Source organism: Denticeps clupeoides, chromosome 8, assembly GCF_900700375.1.
Source record: "Denticeps clupeoides chromosome 8, fDenClu1.1, whole genome shotgun sequence".
Lineage (NCBI taxonomy): Eukaryota > Metazoa > Chordata > Actinopteri > Clupeiformes > Denticipitidae > Denticeps > Denticeps clupeoides.
This window is the reverse complement of record NC_041714.1, coordinates 17,937,354-17,952,466: the sequence shown is the minus strand read 5'-3', so window position 1 is coordinate 17,952,466 and position 15,113 is coordinate 17,937,354. Positions and strand designations below refer to the sequence as shown.

Here is a 15,113-nt window from a genome sequence, read left to right as displayed (position 1 = left end):
AAATTGTAGCAAAAGAAAAAAAAAAAAAAGCATTATAAACACTGCAAAGACAACCAAACCATTTCTCTTCAAAAGCATCCCATCCGTTCATACTTCTGTATACCAAACTGCCATATCCACAGACAAATGGAGGGAAGCATCTCTACAATTTTTTCCCCAGGTGTCAATGATCTGATGGTTATCAGAGGCGCGCAAGGAAAATGTGAGCTCAGCACTGGAGCGGCAGACGGAACAGTATAAACCCAAATAGTATCTAAAAGGCATTCCTTTGAGGACGGAGACTTTCTGCGTGGTGAAGACGCAGGTATCAGGGAAACCGACGACGAGAAAAATACGTGCAGCGGTTCGTGTCCCGGGATCAAGAGGTCTCTGGGGTCACTTGTTAACAGAAATTCCTTAAATGAGCAAAACTGAACAAACAGTTTTGCTGAGCGCCTGTTTGCTCTCAGAAATATGTAAACTAGGGGATTGTGAATAATTGAGTATTTATAGAACATTTCCTCAACATTCTGTCCTAAAACGCGTGTCTCTGTAGATGCAGAGATAAGCGTGTAGCGTATGCAGCCACTTGCAGTGAAAACCACGCATAACAATACTAAATCCGTGGCCACTTTATTAGCAACACCTCTGTTGTACCGACAGTCACTTAACGGTATACCTACTACAAACAAACGAAAAATTGTCTGATTATATTTTAATTGAAGTTATTTTCAAACCTGTATACAGTCAAACATGAGTGCAAATACACCAGTAATAATGTAATAATCAATGCATCACAATGCAGACGTGGACGATTCACTACACTACAAAACATAACTGATCAAATCATAATGACGGTGCATAAATATTCTAGTTATAAACTACTGCCGGTAGTGACAGCGTCAGCCTGATCTGAGTACAGCACCCCTCCGGGTAGGAGTTTGACCACGTCCTCTGAACGGCATATGAGTTTTTGCTATGCTTTGTAGCTTTGGCGTCAAGAAAAGTTGCATGCAGCATCTAGCCGACCAAACACTGGACACTTCGATTTGCTCCAATGGTCGGCTAAACGGTCGCCGTTCAATCTGCGCTCACCGGATGCCACGGACGCCAGAAAAACACCTGGTTTAGACGTCCGTATGAACGAAGCCTTAACTCTCATCTCACCGACATATTTGCAAACAAAATGTGAAGTAACGTAGAAAAATTGATGGGATGCACCGTGATGCATCGACAATCGAGGCATTGAGAATCGTAATCGAATCGCGAGACCAGTGAAGGTTCACACCTCTTAGAATACACACACAAGGACAGAAATGTTAAAAGGTTAACGCAAAAAAAGTGCTATATAAATCATATAAATGTAAAGACGTTGCCTTGGGGCATCCCTTGTAATGCAGTTACTGAGGTGAGGTGAGTGTCAGAGGCATTAGTGCAGACTGAATATGGCTCTCTTGGCCAACGAAAAGGCCTCAGAAACGTCCACACCACCTTTATGGGGCCATTGGGTCGGATTTATCCGGCATTGCTTTAGGCCCAAAAGATACAAAGCGCGGTCTTGCTGGAGTGGATGCTGAAGCTGAGCAGCGGCACAGGGCAGATTGGACAATATCCGCAGGCCGATTGCTCACCATCCGCATGCAGCAAAGCCCCGTCGACAGCCAATGCTTAAAATGCCAATAAGTCTCAATGTCCTCTTTGGCAAGCAGTGATGGCTCAGTAAGGAACATTGGCCTGGGCACTTGCGTAGTCATGGTCGTAGCTGTGAATGGGGCGTTGCCTAACTGAACCTTGGCTGTTTGAGAGTGTGCAAACTGAAGCTGTGCAGCTGTGTTGAGGGAGGAGCTGAACTGCTGCCAGACAGAGCTGATGTTTGTCGCCTGTGCTGATCATTGTGACTGGCTGATCAATTTTGACAGATGGCTGCAGTTCTTGGGCAGTGTTGCTCTGATAGATGAGCGGATGTGACATAATACATTGATGAAATGCATTTTGTGGACGAAATGACATGGTGGGTGCTGAAAATGAATAATTGAGTTTGATATCTGTGAAGAAAATCACATGATGACAAAATGCTACAAATTTTGTGTACATGAATAAGCGCTTGACACAGTGCCTTGTAGCGTTCCTCCCGGTTGTAGTTACAGAAACGAGATACACAATATCTACACAACACCATCTCACACACCACCCAAAACCATAGTGTCCAAAGCAGTCCAATGTCCATAATGAGAAGCGAATATAACCCAAACCCAATCATTTGAGATCAGGTTGGGTTGGGTCGGCTTGCGCGGTAAATGATATGTCATGACACTGTACACTAGGGGTGTTTATTGGAAAGGATCTCATGATACGATATGTACCACAATACATGGGTCATGATGGTGTACATATTATGAAATTCTACAGTTCACTCAAAATGTTAAACTTTATTAAATTTGCATTTTAACACACTGAATTAGTGGACACAAAAATGTCGTTTTATTTAGTCGTCCTCTAATAATCAATCTGAAGTCTCTTTACGAAATTCTGTCCCACAGTCTGATTTCCGTAGAATGCGGCATTTCGGTGTGTGCAAATAAGAAGGAGAGAGGTTGGATAAAGAGGAGAACGGCCTGTAGAAGTCGCAGAAATGACTTCATCAGCACCACGGGACGTGAAAGTCATGGGAAGTGATTGTCATTGTGAAACACTGCAGCACAGCACACGGTGACACAACGAAATGTGTTTAATAAACACCCTTAGTAGTGGGCAGCCATGAAAGTAGTGAGCAGTGTGTGGGGACGGTTCTTTGCTCGGTAGCACCTTAGTGTCACCTTGGTGGATCTTCTGATTACGGGGCTGCTTCCTTACCCGCTAGGCGATGCGTTTGAATAGTCGAAGATGCAAAAATGGATGCTGAGGAGGTGAAACGGTGGCTAGCCTCTGGCGATTACGTCTCATTTCCTTTCCCTCGTAGTCTAGCGCTAGTAGAGCACAGCTTTTGAAAAGCTGTACTTGTCGGGTCGGCCTCGAGTCGGGTCTGACTTTTTTATGCACGAATACAGGAGGCACGTAGCATGTTTGCTGTCTGCTGACGCCGTGCTGATTGTTAACTGACAGCACCGCTGACTGTTGGACTGATGTTATACGGCGGAGACGGAGGGATGATCATGCCGACCACGGCTCTTCCAGCGAAATGCAGCTGTGTGGAATAACGTGGCTCTGGCATGGTGCTGGGGGGACGACCGATGGCGCGCATCCATGATGATACCGTCCGAGGCCGCCGCTGTGCGCGCAGCGTGATTGATGCCGAGCGGCGGTGGTGACTGAAACCTGTTTGTTTTTCCTGCGGTGACTTCACGCGGACGCGCTTCACACTTGCTGTCCCCCGCCCCCGGGGCCACCGCGCCAAGAACGTAAACAGCAGCCGAGCCAGGCAGATACCCAGGGCTCAACGTGGCCGGCGCATGAACTTGCTCCAGAGCGACGAGCTTACCTGCCCGTTCCTCTTCTAGCACACGATTCCCATGATGCAACCTGTTTTGCTCATCAAATCATCAAAGCCCCGAGCTTGGAGGGCCTAAATTCTATCAGATGTAAACAATTTATGTGTCCAACAAGCGACTTTCAATTTCCCAAATACCACCTGTCCTTTTTTTCCAAACACAGGCCGGGCTGTACAGAGCCTCCATAAACACCTTGCAGGGCCGCCGAAACACACACACACACACACACATGACGCTGCCGCTGGATGCTGAGGATTGCAGGAGGAGGCCTTTGAATTGTTTAGGACGGGTTTTTGAAGCACTTTTGCTTGTCAGTGTACAATGTTCATCCGCCAAAGATGTGCACTCATAAATAAATGCATACGACAGACCGCATTTATTACAATATGTCAGTACTCTGGCTGTGCACAATTGCAAACATGATTACACAATTTACGAAGCACACAGTCGTAGGTCATGAAGACTGTACGGAGTGTAAATGGAGTGTACAGAGTGTAAAGTCTGAAACGATCATAAAAAATCCAAAAGTAGAAAATTCCAGATCCTTCCAATAATCTTTAGGATGTAATCAATCAATGGGTAAAACAAGGACTTTCAGTCTTACGTTATGAAGGGAACTCTTTGGGCCTCATGTGTCTTTGGTGTGAGATTGTTCTTCTTTGGAGGCAGCCGGATGTTTTGTGCCCCGAGAGCTGGGAGGCCGATGCAGCGTGGCATGGGTGTTCCCTTTGCACTCATTATTTAATATTATAATGCACTGTGTGTGTGCAGGCTTTCTATCATGTCTTATGTTATGTATGCTCTAAAAATCTACACTGCAGATCATCTTTTACAAAAATCATACTAACTAAATTAAAACCCCAATAAAGAGAACATATCAAATGTAGAAAGTTAGACATTTTACCATTTCATGAAAAATATTAGCTAATTTAACTAATTTGAATGAAAGGGACCCGGGGAGCAGAGTGTGGGGACAGCATCTTGCTCTGAGGGACATCAGTGGCACCTTGACGGTTTGGGATTTGAACCCACAACCCTTCATTTGCAAGTTACGAGCTTCCAGCCACCACTGCCCCCTAAGAACATCATCTGTCAGAATAGCACTTCAAGCAAAGAAGAAACTGTGCGTCCAAAGCTCATTTAATACCAATTAAAATGATTTTGGACAAATTTGAAATGTTAGACAACTGAAATTTGAAATGGACAATAGCACGGTTTCGTGGATGAACAGCCTTGCCACCCAGACCAGTGTGCTTCTTGCTGGACTGGTGAAGATGATCACACTACTGAACTCGGAATGAACTGTCACCAGTGGGCACGTGTCCTGGAGCTGTAAAAAAAACCCACTTCCCTACCCGCTAACGTGCCCACTTATCCAGTTCCTGTCCTGCAACTGTCCTTGGGGACAGCTGCGCTGTGAGAGGAAGGGACACGTGTTGCATGTTGCATAGCTGTCCTCCGTCATCTTCTTGTAGTTTTACACGAGGTTGGATTTCCCAGAATTCAGTAACACAAGCACTTCCTCATGGTTGAACATCGAAATCTCTGTTCTACAATGGTACAGATACACACACACACACACACACACACACACACACACACACACACACACACACACACAGCTCAGTTGAAATGAATCTATTTCTGAGTCTGAGTGACGTAGTTCATACTTAACAAAATCAGTCCAATGAAAAGCAGTATTCAGTGTTGTGGCTGTACATTTACATTTACATTTACAGCATTTACCTGACGCCCTTATCCAGAGCGACTTACAGTCAGTAGTTACAGGGACAGTCCCCCCCCCAGAGTAACTTAGGGTTAAGTGTCTTGTTCAGGGACACAATGGTGGTTCATTGGCGAATGTGTTACCCACTAGGCCACTACCACCCTATTGCTGCATATTCCCTTATTCCAGGTATTAATTTTTTTATGCAGATTTACCTAAAGCCAAGGACACAGCATCTGAGCCCCTCTAACCCATCACATCCCCTCTCTCTCCCTCTTCTATGTCTGTCTGTTTCTATTCTTGGACGCACAACTTGACCCGGATGAAAGGTCATGGGAAATCCTCCGTGGCAGAATGGGTGTGTCCAGCGCTCAAATAATAAATCAGCAAAAAATTATTACATGTTACAGTCCCATGAACCGACATAACTTATCATGTGTGGCTCAGAGCAGCATTAAATATGAAGTTCATGCGCATGGAATTGTGCGGCACTTTTATTCGTCTTCCTTTGTCCTACTGAAGCAGTATAAAAATTACACTTCTGTAAGCCGCTCTGTCATTTCTATCTTCTATTCATTCTGCACTTTTTAATAACCATTGTCTGAACAATCATTTGGCTTATTGTTATCATTGTTATTACTATTAATTATAATAATAATGATAATAAGTACCATAGCAATAACAATGTGAATTATATTAATTATATTATAGTTGCAGAAATGTTTATTATAATTTATTATTTTTTATTATAACCTTTGGTCACTGAACTGAAAGTTCATATATTGGAGAAGTGAAGTTTATAAGTTTAATAGTGAACTGTGGTTTTGTCTCTTTCTTGCTGTGTGTATCAATAAGGAAGCAAATGTGGCAGCACCGATCAAATCGAAGGCATCTAAAGAAGAACAGGGAGTTTTCTGGATCTGCTCGGGTACTGACCTTTTTTGAGGTGCGCTAGTCATAGCTTGAAGGGCACTGAGTGAGGACTGATCTGATTTGGACTGGTGCATGGATTCAAACCATCGTGTTTCTGCCAATGTCACAGAGTCGGTTCCTCTCTGAATGATTACATTTACAGCATTTATCGGACCCCCTTATCCAGAGCGACTTACAGCCCACTTACAGGTAGTAAGTGGGATTTGAACCTGGGTCTTCTGGTTCACAGGCGAGTGTGCTACCCACTAGGCTATTACCACCCCTTATGATGTTATGGTGCAAAGAGGTGCATTAAGTGGCATGAATTTATTAAACCGAAGATCATCGTCACCTTATTAGATCATCGGAACAGATTCTGCCTCATGCACTCAGACATTGAATCAGCGCTTAAATCAAAACTGACGCATAACCGATCCAGGCTTCTCTGCTCCCAAGCTCGCAAGTCGTGGTCCTCCTCCGCTCGGATGCCGGCGTGAAAGAGGAGCGGGCCGCCGGAATCCAGTCAGCGAGAGCCGGTGTATAATCTGTCCACATTACTCGCATAAACACGCGCGGCGCGCAGACAAGTGACTGTCCCATTACTGGGCCGCAGGCCGCTGCGCCGACTTCCTGTGATGAAATCCACCCCGCGTGACCCCGGCCAAACACCTGGCCGGTTTACAGGACTCCAGATAAACACCCCGATTGTTTACAGGGGGTCCGGCTTGGTGTCACCATCCAAACCCATCCACATCCGAGCTCACGGACGAGGATATTTCCACTCGGCTCCGGCACGTTAGTCGTTCAGTGATCTAATGTAAACTCGGCAGTAAATTATTATAGTTATTATCAAATCATCATGTCATGAAATGAATGCTAATAGAATAGAATGTAATCTGATCTCATATTAAAACTCATTTTAGAAAAGAGAACAAATGGTCCTCTTTGGAAAGTAAAAGCAGAAAATAGAAACATTATTTGGAACAAAAACTAACTACCGGAGAAATTCTTATGATTTTGTTATTGCAAGGAAAAAGAAAGAAAACCTACAACCATCTTTTAGAAGATTGTATAATTTCATCGTCTTATTTGAATACCGTTCCTGGGCCCCGGTCTTATCAGGACCGGGGTCTGGGAGGAGCAGCCACAGAGGCAGAGCTGCAGCAGATGCTCCTATTCACACGCAGAAAACACACTCACTCTCTCTCTCTCTCTCTCTCTCTTTCTCTCTCACACAAACACACACTTCAAATCCTTTTCATTTTCTCCCCCGTGTTGGTGGCGAGCAGCAAACTTTTTTCCCCCCACTGGAGACGTTACTGGCTGGTTGTCAGGGCGACCCCGGCCAGGTGGCGGCGGGATGCGGCGTGGGCCGGCGGGCCACCTCAGGCAGAGCTGTGGGTAAACAGAGCCATGCCCACCAGGCACTGCCGCCGCCGCTGCGGGGCTTCCTCACTCCTGCTGCTGCTTCTCCACGTTGAGGTAGGAGCCTGGCGTGCATTTCGTATTACCACAACGAGGCACCGTGTGATTCATGAGTCGCTTTTGTATTTCTAATAAAAAAAACAACTTTAAGTAGCTACTCCCAGGAAATAATTTATTGCAGCCATAAGAATCTCCTTGTGAGGATGTGACTGGTGCATATTTCTTCCAGCAGCTGACTTACGATGCAGAATCGTCTGTGTAACAATGCTTCATTCTGCATCATTACAACCTGCATAATCCTCATTTTTATTTGGTTAATATGCACTTCCTGATGATTTGGCTTTAATGGTCTAATCTGTTCACTAATTTCTATTAGTGAAATTAGTAAATCTCAGCTTCGCTGGCACGTACCGTAACTGGCCTCAAGTGATACTAATTTCATTTTCATAAAAGGAATTTGGGCATTTTTCATGAAAAGTGGTTTCGGGGCCATCTTTTGACGAACACGGCAGGAACCCCCTCAGGAAAGTGATATTTTTATTGGCTTTAAATAAAATACTCGTCTATGCCCCCCCCGATGGCGCAGTTCGTTACCGAAGGCCTGAGTGCTTAGAGTACCAAAAGTCGTAAATCAGACCTTAAACATCACTTAAACAAATCTCTGTCGAGTTTCAGCCATTTCATCCTGAGTTAATGATTGTTTATTATATATCTGTGCTGGTTATTAAATTTTTGCTTTGTTAAATAACGATGTTATCCTGTCTTTTTCTGTGTATGTGGGAAATGTTTGAAGGCGATGGGCTCTAAGCTTGGTGACGTGATCAGCAAACGGAAGGAATACTGGGGAATTTGCAACAGGACCTTACTGGCCGCCAGTTACCCTGAGACCGGTGAGGAACGGACTCCGCGTCCCCCCCGCTCGGACTTTGCTGAGCTGTTGCCGCGGTAGCGCAGGCTGACGGCGGCGTTGTGTTTGGCAGGAGTTTACTGCAACGGCTCGTTTGACAACTTCGCCTGCTGGCCCCATTCGCCGCCTGGGAATGTGTCCGTCCCCTGTCCCTCGTACCTGTCCTGGGCTAAACAAGGTCAGAGTAAAATGTTACCCTTCACAGCCCGAGAGAGCTGAGTGGAGACCAGCTTCCTCTTCTCAGCTCGTTTACGGTCTGTATGGATCCACCCAGCCGTGGGCTCCAGGGTGGTCAATCGATGTCAATTTTGAGCGTAACTCCACCCACAAGCACCTGATGGGGTGAAGCAGAATCTACCTCAGCACCGAACTTTCAAACAATTTCAGCACGTGCAATCATCACTATGATGTTCAGTATATTACTATTATTATTATTATTATGTTGTTACAGTGCAGATTTATGGCATTTATCAGACGCCCTTATCCACAGCGACTTACAATCAGTAGTTACAGGGACAGTTCCCCCTGGAGCAACTTAGGGTTAACTGTCTTGCTCAGGGACACAATGGTAGTAAGTGGGATTTGAACCTGGGTCTTCTGGTTCATAGACGAGTGTGTTACCCACTAGGCTACTACCATCCCAGATATTTAATTTTTCTCCTTCTCCTTCAAGACGTCAAGACATCACGTCCAGCATGAATACAGTATTTTAATAGACACTTTGTGTGTGGATGCCTGGAGCTTCCTGTCTTTTTCCAGATGGCGCAGGCAGAGTTTACAAGGAATGCCTGTCCAGCGGGAGCTGGCGCGCCCGGGACAACTCGAGCGAGGACTGGCGAGATGACTCGGAGTGCAAAAACCTGCTGGTCATCACAGACGAGGTGATCCAGCACCTACGCGCGTGACGCTGGCGTGTTTCTGGCGGGGGGACGAGCTGACCGGCGCCCTGCCCTGTCCTGTCTCCCTGTCAATCAGGAGGAGAAAATGTTCCAGTTCTCTGTGCTGAGGGTCGTCTCCATGGTGGGATACTCGATGTCTTTCTCGTCCCTCTCCATCGCCATGCTTGTCATGGGCCTGCTGAGGTGAGTGGGGACGTTTAAAGGGGAATCTGGAACATTATGTCATTCCATGATATTTCAAAGCCTATGAAACACTTTCAATTTAACTCAACAAACATGCAGAATGAATCTTGTCTCAAATTAATTTGGTGAATCCGGTCCTTATACACACTGTATATTAAACATGTAGACGTGACGAGTTATTGCCCAGCCACGAGGGAAAGCGACGGTCTGACCGATATTCCCTATCACAGTGGGAGAGCCGCGATAGAAGGCATGGCGAGTCCGAAATACATCGATCCCGATCAGCATTCACAAGCCTCGTGACATTCTAAACGTTCCAACGGTGCACACCAGGCCGGTGTTAACAATGCCCTTATAAGGAAAACACACCGGGCCACTGCCAAGGAGATAAAAACACCGGCACGTGCAGGAAGACATGCCCTCCCGCCTTTTTAATATCAGTTATTTCAGGTTAATTAAGACAGAAGGGGAGAAGGGGAGATTATTGTATTTTACATCTTCTTCCCTCAGTTCAGTTCATTAACGGTAACTTTGGGGTTACAGTAATGCAATTATGTCCATTATGTTCCGGTTCTAACTTCATGTACATTGATGGGATCATTTCGTAGGTTACAGTACAGAGGAGAATTAACTGGATTTTTTCCCCACACGGTGATCAAATTCCATTCAACTCGATCCAATTTGATTTTAATCAGGACGTAAACTTTGTGCCTCGCAGGAAGCTGCACTGCACCAGGAACTACATCCACATGAATCTCTTTGTGTCCTTCATGCTGAGGGCGATGGCGGTGATCACAAAGGAGGTCATCTTACAGGCGATGCACTCCAGCCTGACCAGCGAAGCCGGCGGCTGGAACAGCTACTCCGACTCCGTGGTACGGCTCTCTGCGGCCCTGCTGTCTGTCTGCTGTGTGTGAGGGACGTGTCCATGTTCACGTGAAAACCAGAGCGTGTCCCCTGCCCCCCACCCCAGACCGCGCTGCTGTGCAAAGGCTCCAGGGTGGCCATGGAGTACTTCGTCAGCTGCAATTACTTCTGGCTCCTGGTGGAGGCGATCTTCCTGCACACACTGCTCTTCACCACCGTGCTGACCAAAAGACGACTGTTGCAGCGCTACATGCTGATTGGCTGGGGTGGGTCTTCACACGTTCAGCATGGTCTATCGCATCAGCAAACGTTCACAAAAAAAATAATAACATAAATGCTTTATTAAATTTTTTATTTTTTTTTTAAGGCACACCAATCTTCTTTGTGGTACCATGGCTAGTTGCAAAAACATTATATGAAAATGAGGAGTAAGTATTTCCCGTCCACCTCTCACCTCTTTTGACTAATGCATACTTGGCGCATACTGATCAAAAAGTTAAAATAAATTACAGAGCAACTAATGCATTTTAATAACTTTACAAAACAGAAGTCCTTATTTTTTTATTCTCATTATTCTCTTATTATTATCATGTAACAAAACAACAAATTTTCTTTTAGTTGCCTCCGTCAGGTATAATATATTTGGCTGATCAAATTAAAAAGTACAATTCGGCCTTTCGGCGTGCATTCTATTAATATTTTTTGCCGTTGTCATTCGGGTCATGAGTTATTATTGTGATCTTTTCACTATTACAACTTTAACCTCACGCCACACATTTAATACCAACATCATTCATTTTACATGATATACATGAAGGCCAATGAAACTCATACAGTCCTATGTCAAGCACCCTCCAGAGAAGTTTGTTTACTGCTTAAAAAGAAACGCACACATTTTTACCTGCACAGGGCCAAGCACACACTCTTATAATTTCATCATAATACTTTATAAGAAAAAAGTGATCATGATTGTGACTATTTTCACCAGCTGCTGGAGCAACAGTACTAGACTCATCTGGTGGATCATCAGAGGACCCATCACATTAGCAGTGCTGGTGAGTAGAACATGTCACCTGACAGCCCATATCGGACATTTGCAGTTGCTTCACCACAACAGACATCTGTCACACTGATTTTGCAGCACCGGCAGGCCGGTCATGAGCCGTCATGTGATCAGCATTGCGAGCGGTCACACGCCGTCACGGTTTTCCTGTGAAACTGGGCCGGTTATGGATCTCAGTTCAGCACAGAAACTGAACTGGACCCTAAAAATGCCATTATGCACGGAGAGTTCAAAAGCCTGCAGAATGTGAATGTGGCTGTTTAACCCCTGCGACCACAGGGACAAAACTCACTCAGCTGGATTGTGGCTGGAATTTTAGATTCGATTTTGAGACAATCTAACCATTAATGCCCTATCATTAAGCCCTTTGTTCAGATCAATCTGTCCACCAGCCCAATATGCTTAATCAATCATCTCAAGACACTGGCTTCTATCAACATACAGTACAGGCCGAAAGTTCGGACACACCTTCTCATTCAATGTGTTTTCTTTATTTTCATGACCATTTACGTTGGTAGATTCTTACTGAAGGCATCAGAACTATGAATGAACACATGTGGAGTTATGTACTTAACAAAAAAAGATGAAATAACTGAAAACGAGTTTTAGATTCTAGTTTCTTTGCTCTGATTACTGCTTTGCACACTCTTGGCATTCTCTCGATGAGCTTCAAGAGGTCGTCACCTGAAATGCTTTTCCAACAGTCTTGAAGGAGTTCCCAGAGGTGTTTAGCACTTGTTGGCCCCTTTACCTTCACTCTGCGGTCCAGCTCACCCCAAACCATCTGGACTGGGTTCAGGTCCGGTGACTGTGGAGGCCAGGTCTCCACTTCTTGTTAAGTACATAACTCCACATGTGTCCATTCATAGTTTTGATGCCTTCAGTGAGAATCTACCAATGTAAATCATGATAAAGAAAACATGTTGAATGAGAAGGTGTGTCCAAACTTTTTCCTGTACTGTATGTCTGAACTAAATGAATGAATGTTTTCTTACATGGAATGAAGGTCAAGCTCTTGTTATGCTAGTTTTAGGGCAGTGAACAGCCTGACTGAATATTTCTTCATATTGTCTAGATCATTTTTTACATTTTCCTAAAAATTTTGAAACTTCTGCTGTCGAAGTTGAAAGCTGACCAGGTGAAATTTACAGACTACAGATACAGGTGAGACATCCACCCTGCAGAAATGTGCTGATTTTGCTGGGTGTGCTGAGCGAAAAAGGTCCTTTTGTTAAATGTGCAGCTTAGCGCGAGCCACACTGGTGCTGATTCCTCTGCTGGGGATCCATGAGGTGGTGTTCGCGCTGATCATGGACGAGTACGTGGAGGGGAGACATCGCTACGTCCGCAACTTCATCCACCTGACACTCAGCTCCTTCCAGGTGATCCAATGAAACACAAAAAGTGTCTCACAAATTGAAAATATCACAACAAAGGATCCCATTTCAAAACAGGGAGCAGGTTATAAGACCTGGCAGGAATTCTGGAATTTCAGCGTCCTGTCTGCATCCAGGAAACCTGCGCATCCTCATTTGAAGGAGTCACTGGGTGCCAATTAAGGCCAAGGTGAAATATGACCTGGCAAGTAATTGCAAAATAAATATCAATTTGTGTGTCCCATTTTGTGATTAGTGATTTGAGAAACGAGGCCATCGTTAATGAGAAGGCCTTATAACAATAGTGTTACTGACATTGCTTAATTAAGATTTTAGTTATGTTATTAGCTATTGTGTTACAATGACTCCCCCTGCTGGTTCGGGGGTCAAGCCACCCAGGGACAAGTCGTCCCGGCTTGCTCCTGGAAATCACTGTGCTGGAAGAAATCCCTGCACATTTATGAAGCATGTTTACTGTAAGAGTTGAAGAATTTTCATGCACACGACATTTACATCGCAGACATGGAAATAGCGAGTTGTCATTTTCTACACAAAAGCAGAATTATGTCAATATAAAAAATTGATTTGTAGTTGAATTTGTTCAACCAAGCTTTTTTTTGTAGACTTTGTAGGTTTTTTTCCCCTGCACATCTATTCATTCCTCTGTATACATTTCCAGGTCTCATCTGAATTTTTTCTTTTCACTTTTCCCATGTGATCAGCAGCAATTAAATCAAAGTCAAGCCTGAAGTTATCAGATTTGGAACATTTTACATTTACGGCATTTATCAGACGCTCGTATCCAAAGTGACTTACAATCAGTAGTTACAGGGACAGTCCCCCCCTGGAGCAACTTAGGGTTAACTGTCTTGCTCAGGGACACAATGGTAGTAAGTGGGATTTGAACCTGGGTCTTCTGGTTCATAGGCGAGTGTGTTACCCACTAAGATCCTTTCTCTTTCGTGATTTGCCTCTGACAATCCAGACCAGTGAAAAGTTCTCATTCTCAGCTTCAAATAACTCTGTTTAGAAGTGGTGTGTTTCCGACTGTCTTCACAGATTAGACCTGATATGTGTGTTGGTCAATCCTGCTATCGCACTTTTGAAGCTAAAGTCAACCACGATAACAGGAATTTAAACAGTGTGTAGTTTTGATACGCTAATTGATAAGGCTAATTCCACCATGCCTTGCCTGGTTTTCATAAGTAGATATCAACCACAAAAAATGCATAATGTCTTTGCATTGTCTGTAAAATGCATATAGGGCCTGCTAGACTGCGAGTCTCGAGACCATCAGCTCTCCGCTGATTTAACTGAACCACAATGGAAGCACTTTGAGCTGATTGGATGAAAACTGTAGACAAGCATGCGTGTTGTATTTGTCGTCCCCATAGATCTGTGTGTTGGATGAAGCGTCACTAAAGCCTGCAATGTCACTTGATCCCATTTTTTGGTCTGTGTCATGGTAACGCCACAATATTTTTCATGTCTCAGGGGTTCCTGGTAGCCATGCTCTACTGCTTCGCTAATGGCGAGGTGAGATTGTAACCAGCTTCGTACTTTCCCGGTGCCCGATGCTGTCGCTATGGTGACGCTCTCTGCTCGGTTGGCCCAGGTGCAGGGGGAGCTGAAGAAGCGATGGCAGCTGTTTCGCTTAGCTCGTCGCCTAGAGGTGCACAGCTGCTGCCACAGGATGCGGCCTGGAATCCTGCAGAGGTGCCACCCCGGGCACCCTGGTCACACCTTCGCGCAAAACGAGCTGGGCGGGGCCGGCGTGGACCACGCCCGCCCACAGACAGAACCGATGGCGGTCCAGTCAGCAGGACAGGTGCAGCAAGGGCACGGCCGAAAAAGCCTCTCCAGCAGCGATGGTGAGATGACCCTCGGGGAGACGATGGAGGAGATCCTGGAGGAGAGCGCCTTCTGACCCTCCACTGCACAACTACAGATGTTCATATGGAATGTGAATAGTGACTCTTAATATGGGCTCATCTGTGCACTGTGGACAGTGTAACGTGCACACACACACACAAAAAAAGCACAGCATTGTGACCAAATATTCATCAGCGGTCACTGAACCAAATATAGCAAAGTGGTGGAGCACCACAGGGACACGGCAGCTGTACAAAAACATCCTGAGCCAAACGTGAGGTTACACACCTAAACCATGGTCAGTAGAGGTCAGTCGCTAACAAGGAATGTGTGTGAGTACGCTGCCTTTTAGTCTGTGTATCGCATTTTACCTGCTTCTTTATTTTGCACAATAAGTCAAATGAAACGTATAATGT

General features: G+C 45.1%; 1 protein-coding gene across 1 annotated transcript; it reads left to right on the top strand.

The window, feature by feature from the left end:
* The first annotated feature begins 8,321 nt into the window (after positions 1–8,321).
* On the top strand, positions 8,322–14,752 carry glp2r (glucagon-like peptide 2 receptor). Its single transcript, XM_028989796.1, has 12 exons — positions 8,322–8,420; positions 8,511–8,615; positions 9,197–9,318; positions 9,413–9,519; positions 10,238–10,394; positions 10,493–10,652; positions 10,754–10,814; positions 11,375–11,441; positions 12,525–12,613; positions 12,693–12,831; positions 14,320–14,361; positions 14,441–14,752. The coding sequence occupies exons 1-12, from the start codon at positions 8,327–8,329 to the stop codon at positions 14,750–14,752; spliced, it is 1,455 nt and encodes a 484-aa protein (XP_028845629.1). The 5' UTR covers positions 8,322–8,326.
* The last annotated feature ends 361 nt before the right edge of the window (positions 14,753–15,113 follow it).

Bases quoted from the DNA above. Each gene is read 5' to 3' on its own strand.
- glp2r (XM_028989796.1), top strand. From the start codon at position 8,327: ATGGGCTCTAAGCTTGGTGACGTGATCAGCAAACGGAAGGAATACTGG. The intron at 11,442-12,524 runs GTGAGTAGAACA...CATATTGTCTAG, and splicing joins CCATCACATTAGCAGTGCTG to ATCATTTTTTACATTTTCCT. The intron at 14,362-14,440 runs GTGAGATTGTAA...CGGTTGGCCCAG, and splicing joins ACTGCTTCGCTAATGGCGAG to GTGCAGGGGGAGCTGAAGAA.